General features: G+C 34.7%; 1 protein-coding gene across 1 annotated transcript; it reads right to left on the minus strand.

The window, feature by feature from the left end:
- Positions 1-2,628: 2,628 nt before the first annotated feature.
- Positions 2,629-10,768, minus strand: LOC145567458 (4-coumarate--CoA ligase-like 9). Its single transcript, XM_081626735.1, has 6 exons — positions 9,677-10,768; positions 6,973-7,162; positions 4,726-4,871; positions 4,566-4,633; positions 3,977-4,079; positions 2,629-3,115 (listed from the first exon to the last, which is right to left on the minus strand). The coding sequence occupies exons 1-6, from the start codon at positions 10,703-10,705 to the stop codon at positions 2,993-2,995; spliced, it is 1,659 nt and encodes a 552-aa protein (XP_081482861.1). The 5' UTR covers positions 10,706-10,768; the 3' UTR covers positions 2,629-2,992.
- Between the last annotated feature and the right edge of the window lie 507 nt (positions 10,769-11,275).

Genomic DNA, 11,275 nt, shown 5'->3' on the forward strand with positions numbered 1-11,275 from the left:
AAAAAAAAAAGTGAAAAATTCGAGGGGCTCCCCGACGTATTTTTGCACCATGTATCAGTTTGGCATTTGCCGCCTTTGTTAATAAAGTTGAGAAAGATCTGCATCAATGAGAAATACGAAGTAAATAAGGAGAGATCAAGTCTCCTTGTCTCAGACCTCTTGTCGAAATAACTAATCCAGAATCTGCCCATTTATTTTGAAAGAAAACATGACACTCGACAGACAACCTACAATCCTTCTCACCCAGCTATCATAGAAACCCATTTTATACATCACCCTCTCAAGAAAACACCACTCCACCTTGTCGTACGTCTTACTCATATCAAGCTTCAGAGAAATCGTACCATGTCTTCCTTCTCCCCCTCTTTTCATGGCATGAAATATCTCAAAAGTTACTAGAGCATTGTCTTGAATTAATCTCTTTGGAATAAAAGCACTCTAGTGCACAAAAAGTCAGAAATAATGTCATCCAAAAAAGATTTCATTTTGTTTGCAAGCATTTTTGAGATAATTATGTAGATTACATTGCATCAGCTTATGGGTCGGAATTCCTTCATGTATTTAAGGTCTTTATATTTAGGAATTAAAACCACGCATGTTTTATTCACCACATTCTAATTTTCAGAACCATTCCACCAAGTCTTCACCAAACGAACAACATCATCATTTCTGACAATATGCCAAAAAAGTTTTAAATAATAAAGCATGTATATCGTCGGGTCCTAGAGCTTTGTTCGGATGCATCTGGAACAAGGCACTTTCTATTTCTTCTTCTGTCAGCTCAGTTTTAATTTTAACAATTTTAATATTATATACTACCTCCGCTTTTTTTAGTTGACACGTTTTGACTTTAGCACTATTCACACACCTCTCTTTGATCGTGTTTTGTGATTTATACGTAATGAAAAATATAATTATGTGGAGTCTTGTTAGATTAGTCGCGGGATATATTTTCAAAATATCAACTTTCTACAATTTTTGCTTTTCGGTAATTAAAAATATTAAGGATTGAAGTTGTGCATTGGCAAACGTGTCAACTAAAAAGAAACGGAGGAAGTATTTTATTTTTATTTATTCTTTTTAATACTTGGGAGTCAATTTAATACAAGTATATTTTATACCTTTCTTTGTAAAGTTATTTTCATTATAATTATTTAACAATCGTTCATTGCGCGGGACTTAGGGACTGTTCTGTTCAACTTAATTTCAGTTCAATTGCAGCTCCGCTCTAATCAGTTCATTTCCTAATTTTCTTCTCATAAACAATTATATTATATTCATTACAGCCCCAATCAGTTCAATTCGTTCAATTCAATTGTTTTCAGTAAATCGGAATAGATCCTTAACCTAGTAATAAAATATTTGTGAAAAAAAGGTTAGTGGAAGAGAGAAATTATAAAATAACAATTCATCTTGGGTAGACCCGATCCACAATAAACTTATTGTGGACCCAAAGTCTCACGTGCCCAAACCACCAAACAGAAGACACTGAAAATCTCTAGCCAGCCTACTAACCCTTAAACCCGTAAAACCCAAATAAAAGAAAAAATGTTGATCTCTTTTTCATACATCTTCGGCATCGACGCCATTAACAATTCACCATCAGAGTTCGAATTTTTTTTCCTCTCTCCTTCTAATCAATATCATGATTGGTTTCGTAAATGAAATATACAAAATAAATATGAGGAACATTATTATTAATGAAAGATGTGATATAATCACAATTGATATTTTATAATCATATTTATATTGATATAGTCACTTTTATATTGATATAATCACAATTGATATCTTATAATCATATTTCTATTGATATAATCACAATTAATATCTTATAATCATATTCATATTTGGTCCAGTAATTGTTTTCTTATATTGCACACATAAGCACATATTCTGCAATTTCTAAAGTTTTTCGACTAAAATCAATACACTAAAACTACGAACAATTCAGGAGAGAGAACCAAAACTACAAAAAAAAAAAAAAAAAAAAAAAAAAAAAATCCAGTAGAATTAAGCTAATAAAAAGTAAACCCTAAAAATCAAATCAAATACTAAAATACCTCTTGAAAATGAAATTTAAACACTAAAATTGAAAATCTAAAGTTAAATTAAACTGGATCGGACGATTTACACAAAAGTTTGAACTTATTAATCGAAACCTAATTGAATACCTTTGCAAGGCCGCCCAACTGATGATCGTAATCCTCTTCGTTTACTCCAATTTGATGATGAAATTCCATGTCTCGCCTTCACCATTGTTGATTTTAATGAACTTCCTTCTCTCGCCTTCACCATTGTTAAAGTATAATACAGAGAACATCAAAGGAGGAGAGAGAGAGAGAAAAAAAAAGAAGAGAGAGAAAATAATCTGTCATAAGGAGAGAGGAAATTAGAAGGAAGCTTCCAAAAAACAATCTTTGATAAGTCACGTGATTTTACTCGGACCACAATAATATTAATGTAACCAGGTTTATTTTAGTCTTTACCATAAAATAATGGTAAATCCTTACCAAAAATAGTAGTGTTGCATATGAAACAGCTGAAAATGGAAAATGTTGCATTAGATATGAAACGAAGGGAGTATCATTTTATTTTTTTGTAATAGTAAGAAAAGATGGTCAATGCTATGAAAAAGTCAAATATATCAATTATACCAACAAAAACACAGCTTATGTCAAATTATATTTACAATACCGCTCTCACAATTGAATTTGTACAGTTGTAAACAATAAATTTCATACACATTTGAAACACCATGAATAATGTATTTGAGTTTCAACACATAACTTAATTAGAGGGTTTAAATTGCAGAAACTCATGCTCAAAAAAAGTTCACAAGGAATATCTCCCCTTGCACAAAAGAGTTGCACTCATGCTCTGCTACAACTCGAATATTAAATACAAGTGCAGGGAGGGGACAACCTTGAACTAAATGAGCAACATTAAGCAGCCCAAAACTACAACTGATAGGCAGGAAACTATTGTTCAATCATAGCTTAGATGGACTAGCTGTAGCTTGCTTGACGAGCTCTCTCCTTAGGATCTTCCCTGAAGGATTCTTCGGAATAGCACTGACAAAAGCAACACGGCGTATCCTCTTATATGGACTAACCTGCAAAGATGTGAGAGCACAACTATAAGGTTTCACACAATACCTACTTTTGTGTTTTAAAAAGAATAATCAATCAAAAGTTTAAGAAACATCTATAAGACTAACAATTTCACAATTTCAATAATGGTCAGCGCTCCATTTTGCTATGCATGTGAATAACTGTATGACAAACAACCTCACTCTTACAAGGAAACTTTAAAACACCTATAGTATGGAATAAAACTACCCCAATGTGGTGATGCCACAACAAGGCTCGACGGGGTAGTAGGGGTGGTGTGTATGCAGCCTACACATTCAAAGATGTGTTTTCCGTTACTTTCAAACCTAAGTTGTCCTACTCAAAGTAATCCTCAAAAGGATTGGTAGTGTTTCAAATCAATCAGTAATAACATGGGCGTCAATTTATCACAAATGCAGTATTATGACACATATTCATACCACCAGATTTCTCTGCCAAAGGAATGGCCTCCTATAGTCAGCTAAACAGAAAACAGGTTTTTGACTTTAAATCTATAATATGATACTATGATTGCAACAGAAATTCAAGATCTACCGAAGTATTTTATAAGATGGCTACTGGCTAGTATAGAATTGTAAGATTAGATCCTCAGCTTGATAAATAATCACTATGAGTCAAACTCAATAAAATTTGATCAATCCTTTTTCTGTTGTCAAAGTGGAGAACTGAACCAAGAATTCTCTCTCATCAGCATCAATCGAATCACTGCTTGCAACCCAGGATTCTATTTTATCATCAATCCCAAACACCGTCCACCCTTTTTGTTTGACCCTTGCATAAAGTTTTGACAATATATATATATAAATTAAAGCAAGTTTGTTATCAGTTTAGAAAGGACATGCCTCTTTTGCAACATAATCCATCACTTGGGATGCAGTAATTCTGCTTTTGGGTTTACGGACTACGAATGCCATGGGTATTTCTCCAGCTTCTTCGTCAGGATAACTGCAGTCAGCAAACAAGGTTATCATACCTTTTTACATATATATATATATATATATATATATATATATATATATATATATATATATATATATATATATATATATATATCTCGTAACAACTAACATGATTTATTCCACATAAAATTGGTGATTGGGGCTGGTTCAAAAAAAGGGATCTAACTAAAATGTTGACTTCAGGTGAATATATAAGACATTTGGAGCCTAATATCAAATTAATTACCTGTGTTATAAAGTTATGAAAGTTCCAAGCAAAACACAACACCCCCCCCCCCCCCCCCCCAAAAAAAAAAATAAAAAATAAAAAACAAAAATAAAGAAAAAAGAGAGAGAGAGAGAGAGAAAGAGATGAAAAGGCTAACACAATTTACATTCAAGCCATCCGTGAGCAAATCTATAAAGCAATGCAGGGAGTGAAATGATGCAATCTACTATAGGATCATGTGTTCACAGTAGGAGACCAACTTACGGAATGACAGCAGCATCAGCAATTTCTGGGTGTGATAATAGCAAACGTTCCAACTCAGCAGGAGCAACCTGGCAATTGAAAAAGGAAATGATCCTGTCAATATAGAACAGTTTAAAAGTTGAAAATGATTGTCCTTGTCAACAAATGGCTATCTTGTAACCTGATATGCCTTGTACTTGATCAATTCCTTTAACCGGTCAACAATGTAAAGATATCCATCAGAATCAAAATAGCAAAGATCGCCAGTCTTCAACCACCCATCTGGATGGAAGGTAGCAGCAGTAGCCTCTTTATCCCCAACATAACCTACAGTTGTTACAATTGTGATTAGACAAATATCAGAGTCAAATTGATCATTTTTAAAATAAAATGATACGAAGTATAACACAAGACAATTTTCCTTTCCATTGTATAAATTATTAACAGATAAAGCTGATAATATCAAAATAGGACAAAAAATAGCCATCAATCTTGGCCAATTGAAATATAGGCAGAGCTGAAATGATGATGTCTGCTAACATTGACAGATGACAACAATATTTGCTAAACCAGTCCATAGAGCTTCCATGAGATAGAGAATGATAAGGATACCTTAGTATCCAAGGATTTCCAGAAACTACATGAGTGATGTATTTAGTTGCACAATAATGATCAGAAAATTAATATGGCTTCTTTTAATAAACTAATAAGGAAAAAACTAACAAGGAAAAAGAATCAATTGGCCAAAGGAAAAACAAATGTATTAACATAGAAATGGTCACTTTAAAGCAACCAAGAAATTTTAGCATCCAGAGCATCTTCTATATGCAAAACAGCAAAAGTCTACAATTTACTTGAAATGAAAAGAAATATTTTTTACAACAAAAGACCAAATAGTAGAGTAAAATAATTCCAACCTCAAATGAAACGCCTACCAAAATTATTCATTAAAACTCATGATCAATGAAATTTGTGAGAGAGATATTCTTTAATGTCTATATTTCTAATTCAACATTCCGTGGTGTTTGTTTATTGCGGTGAGCCATTTTGATGAAACTAAGGCCCCTATTGAAGTGTCCAGACAAGCTTAGAGACTAATCCATTCGTAACATTGCAGATGTATCTTGCACAATGGCTGTTTCACATTCAATTACCCTTCCTCGATTGTTAACATTCAAATATCCTTCCATGAAATCAAAAATAGCTCATAAGGATTATCTTGCACAGTATCAATCAAGTTGTCTATCTTGTTATAATCTTTTTCTATAAGTTTCATTCCACAGCAGAATGTATGAAATAGAGAAGACAGACCAGAAGTCCACCAAAAACTAAGGGATAAGGACCTCTAGGAATGAGATGAACAATTTCAAATGATACAGAAGTTGATAATTTTCCAGGAAACTGTAATTACGAGCCTTTTACTAGCAGCATGTTACAAAAGTAATATGTTTGTAATATGGGGGTGCTTAGCCATGACTCACACAATCAGATGCCCTATTACTTTTCACTGAAAAGTAGAGATATGGGAAGTATCAAACTTTTAAGCTAGCAAAAAAGTCACTCTTCATATTAAAGCAATGTCCATTAATAAAGGTATTCAAACGAGAGCCAGTAAGTCCAATAAGCATATCTTGAGTTGGTACGGAAATGGGACCCCCACTGATTTGTAAACTCCAAACCTTGACTACCAAGAACAATGCACCTTCACTTATCAAACTTTATATCCTAGTCATATACTCACGGACGTATATTGGCCCAGGCCACACAAACTATATTGAAGTGATTGTTGATAGGTCTAGTAACTAGGATGAAGATTGGATAAGAGTCTACAATGTTAAATATCTTCAAAGACATTATTTTAGGTTCAGCACATGGCAGAATTAATTATCTCAGCAGAATCTTCTCCTCTTACGAATGGTGTTAAATCTGCAAAGATCACAAGGATCTCCAATTTGATTAATAAGGAAATAGCCTGGGTGTCATTATACTCATTATCATTACAGCCGTAGAGATTTAAAGGATTATACCTTGTGAGATCGAATATATGACCAATAATATTCTTATAGACTTGAGCCAACTCAATGATGTCAATTCTAAGAATCTTAAACATTGCTTTCAATAACGCAAATTGCAAACTTCAAAGCTAATGTTGGACGTAAATGCACCATCATTCTAGCTAGTTTGATTGTATTGACCATCACCTTGCTTGCTATCAGCCTACAATACATAAAGTTGGCCCTCTACAAGAGGCTTGATTTTCTTCCTTGATCACATAAAAACAATATATACTTAGTATAATATAAAACATATCAATGAGCCTTGTTGGAATTTCCCTTCATAGATATGACATTTTGTTCCCAACTTTAAAACAAATACAATATATTTTATATGTATCCAAGAGACGCATAGAACTTCAGGGTAAATTTACCTTTCATGATGGTCGGAGCACGCAGCCATAGTTCCCCTTCTTTACCAGGAGGCAAGGCTTCTCCTGTCGACGGATCAACAATCTTTGCTTGCGAGTGCTCTTGTAGGCGGCCAACAGAACCATATCGTTCACACTCTTCAGGTCCAACTGTCGACGCTGCCCCACCCCCTGTCTCAGTCATTCCATACCCCTACAATAGAAGACAGAGCAAATATGAAAAAAAGAAAACATATGTTGAAGTTACAGAACCTCCCATGAAATTAGTTCCTTATACTTGCGGAATCTGAATCAGTAACCAGCAAGTTAAAAATCTTAAAAGTATTTTCTTTTCAGGGAAAAGTTACAAAACTTTAGCTTAACAGCAAGGAAGCTTGCTGCTCAGAAATGGCTACTGAAGTTTAACTAGCTTCCTAGAAAAAGAAAGAGTGATGGAGGGAAGGGAAGGAAAGAGATAGAACTAGAGAGATATAGTGAGAACGTGTCTCATTTGATATCTTAAATGACCATTACAACTAAGATACAACATCTTTCCTTGGGCAGTACCTCTGAACAAGATCAATCCGTTTTCCACAATTTGGTTTTACACATATGACAGGTTTTACACATATCAATATGGTTCCACACAATCACTTACATATCAATGTCCTTATAAACCTCTAGATGATAACTAAAAAATGATGTTAACCAACAAACTGGAATTGCATCTACAAGGTTAGTCTTATACCCAAAAATATTAAAAAATTTGTACAGTCATGTTAGTAGAAATCATTAAGGTGTCTTTTTTTATGCAAATTAAGGTGTCTTAATATTGTCATATCCTTCCAAAATTTACAGTAAATTTAAATTTTATACAGTTATATATTTATGCGCAGAGAATTGACAAATGCAGATAATATTTACAAATGTTGAGTTGTTGACCCACAAAGAAGACAAATATCCCAACTTAAAAATTACTCTCCTCCCATTTTCTTTTCTTCCTTCTCTAATTAACCCAGAAGATCTAATCTTTTCCAAAACAACTTACATTAAACATTAGAAACAAAAACTTAAAAGTCGAAACCCATGGCAAATCATTTTGAAGAACTTCAAAACCATGTAACTCCTAGTAACTGTTTTAAGTTCATTAAAGTAGTTTCCAAGGCCACACATAGCTTACTTCAGCTCACTCAGAGGAGGGAATGCTGTGATAGAAGGTTGGCTACTAATCCGTGTGGATGAGGGAAAGGGTTTTATGTGAAACAAATGGGAATTTAAGCTTCAGAATACCATGATAACTCTGAGCACCCAAGGTCGATCTTGGGTTTTTACCTTTAAATTTGTTCAGTTCTTATATTAATTTTGGAGTTTAACAGTTAGAAACTATTCTATTGATTGTTTTCAAATTTTCCAAATAAGTTCCTTTGTTAATTTGAATTTTAGAATTTTAATTGAAATGTTTCTTTGCATTTAGAAAATATTTTAAGCTAAGTCTATGTTGATTCCAAAAAGGAAAAATTAAACCCACTTAATGGTGTGCTTGTTTTGTATAAGAAACTCGAATATAGTCAAATTTCAGAAACAAAAAGTACATATAAATCTAATCAGTCAATAAACTGAATAAACTATTTCCAAGTTAGTTTAATGCTGTTAGGAATGGCCCTTGTTAACTTGATTAGCCAATTCCAATTCTTATTAGGAGGTTTAATATTACCTAATCTTCAATATAGGACATAAGCCAGTCAGACACTTCCCCTGCTTGCACATCAGGACAAGGAACCATTCCTCTTACTAGTAATTTTCACTGATTATCAATTAATCGTCAAATATATATAATCCAATCAAAATGGTATCTATACTCAATAATTTAACCTTAAAAAGATTAAAGCTATCAATCATTGTAGCAAGATTGACTTAGAACCCGAAAGTCAAGAATGCCTGCTTAAGGCCTCCTCTTAATATTAATTTCACAATTAATGCATTTCCCTTCTCCATTTGTGGTGGAGCCATGACTAATTCATACTATTCAATAAAATCCTTCCCTTCAACTCCATGTTTAATGATAACTAAAAAAAGTCATACCCATGACTTGTTCTAAAGTTTCATAGAATTGACATGCTACCAACTCATACATCTTTGTAATTTGATGCCTCTCCAAAACACCAATTCTTCCTCATTCCATAGCTTTAATTTTCAACACTTGACAATTTCATTTATTCTCTACCTCGTTCAGTTCTTCCTGTTATCCTAGTTAAATGCAGTGTAAAATTTCACGCAATACTTCTTTTGATAACCAAACTCCATTACTAGTCTACTACAATAATCACATTAACAACAATGATAATTACTTATATAATAACAGTATTTGTAAAGACATTCAGCCTTAATATAGATTTAAAAAACAAATACTTTACAATTACGTAGTACTAGCTTTATTTAGTCACATAAGAGGGCCAAAAGAAAAAGGCAGCAATTAACTAAATCAAGTACAGCAATAATCCCAAAAGTAAGGCAAACTCAACAGAACATTTCGTCATGTCTTTCCAGCATGACCACATTTTAGAAGGATCGTCTACATCATTTAATATGATTAAAAGTATCTCAAAATCATTTCAAGAACAGGATAATTAAACTCGATACTACTATATCAAGTACCTCGTATATAGTACAGAATATAAAATTTAAATTGATTTTAAGAGAAAACATCAAATTAAATACGAAAAATTACCTGTCCAATCTCCACATGAGGAAAACGTGCTTTAAATCTCTGAGCAACCTCCTTACCAAGCGGCGCGCCACCGCACCCTAAAAACTCAAGGGAGCTGAGATCATAATTCTTTGTCAATTCCGATTTCTCAAACGCCACCATTAATGGTGGCGAAACCGGCATATAAGTAACCCTATACCTCTCCACCGTCTCCAACATGTTCTCGAAATCAAACCTCGCCATTAAAACCAGAGTTTCCGCCATTGCTACCGCTCTAAGCAGCATAAAGAATCCAAACACATGAAACAAAGGCAGAAAGAAGAGAGAGATTGCCCGAGTTTTCGTCCCTTCTTCCTCCTCAGTTGCCTTCATTCTCCGATGGTGCAATCCAGCGAGCAACGCAATGAAATTCCGGTGAGTCAACTCGACGCCCTTGACTCGTCCCGTAGTCCCGGACGAGTATAAAATCACCGCGGAATTCGACTGCGGGATCGTAACTCGAGGGCCGGTGACTCGGTGAGTCAGCATTGATTCAAACCCAGGCGAGTCGAGGAGGATGACGGGAACATTAGAGGAACACGAATTAAGCTTTGAGGATATAGAAGAGACGGCGAATATGACAGACGGTTTAGCAAGTTCAATTAAGTGAGTCAACTCGGATTGGGTTGATAAAGGGTTAGCAGGGGAGACGATGACGCCGATGGAGAGGAGAGAGAAGTAGAGGACAGGGATGTGGAACGAGGGAGGAGACAGAATGAGGGCGACAGCGTTGGAAGTTAGTGGAAAGTTGTGGAGGTTGGATAGAGAATGAGAGAGGGAGTCGACACGGCTGAGGAAGTCGGAGTAGGAGAGAGATTGGTGAGTAGCGGAGTCGATGAGGACGGGGGATTTGAGAGAAAAGTCGGGGTTTGAGTGGAGGAGAGAGAAGACGTAGTCGGAGATGGAGAGAGGGGTGGATTCAGGTGGAAGAGGGGGGTTTTCGCGGAGAGTGTGGAAGGTTTTGGTGGCGGAGCAGTAGCCGTTTCTGGGATCGATTGATGAGTGTGCCATTTTTTCCGACGATGGAGGAGTTTGTTTGTTTTGGGAGAGAGAATGAAAAGAGGTGAATTTGTAGGGAGGAAATAGGGAGAAGTGATGAAAGGGGTTGGTGTAGTGTTTGGGGGAGTACTACTGGTTGTGGTAAATTGGTGCAATAAGTGGTCACAAAAACCTAGACATATCTAGTCTTAGATATTTGAATGTCCCGCCGTAACTACTCTCTCTACTTCAATTGTATTTTTATTTTTCTTTTTTTTACTCCCTCCATGGCTCCATTGATAATGTCATTTTTCGACTACTCATATGCACTATTTTAATTTAAATATTATATATAATTGGGAGGGGGTTCTAATCACTTCAGCTGTCTCTCACTCTTCAACATTTGGTATGTGAGAATGGGGGGAATGGGAGTTTGAGGATTAGAGAGTGAGATTGGGAATTGGTGGTTGAAAATTTATAAAAATGTTTATCTTTTGTTTGGTTAAAGTATGGGAATAAATTGAAAATAAATAACAAATTTACCAAAATAGTGTTATTATCACATTTTATTCTTTCTTATCATTAAGGGCAATCTTGTCTTTT

Source organism: Chenopodium album, chromosome 11, assembly GCF_948465745.1.
Source record: "Chenopodium album chromosome 11, dcCheAlbu1.1, whole genome shotgun sequence".
In the NCBI taxonomy this organism is placed as follows: domain Eukaryota; kingdom Viridiplantae; phylum Streptophyta; class Magnoliopsida; order Caryophyllales; family Amaranthaceae; genus Chenopodium; species Chenopodium album.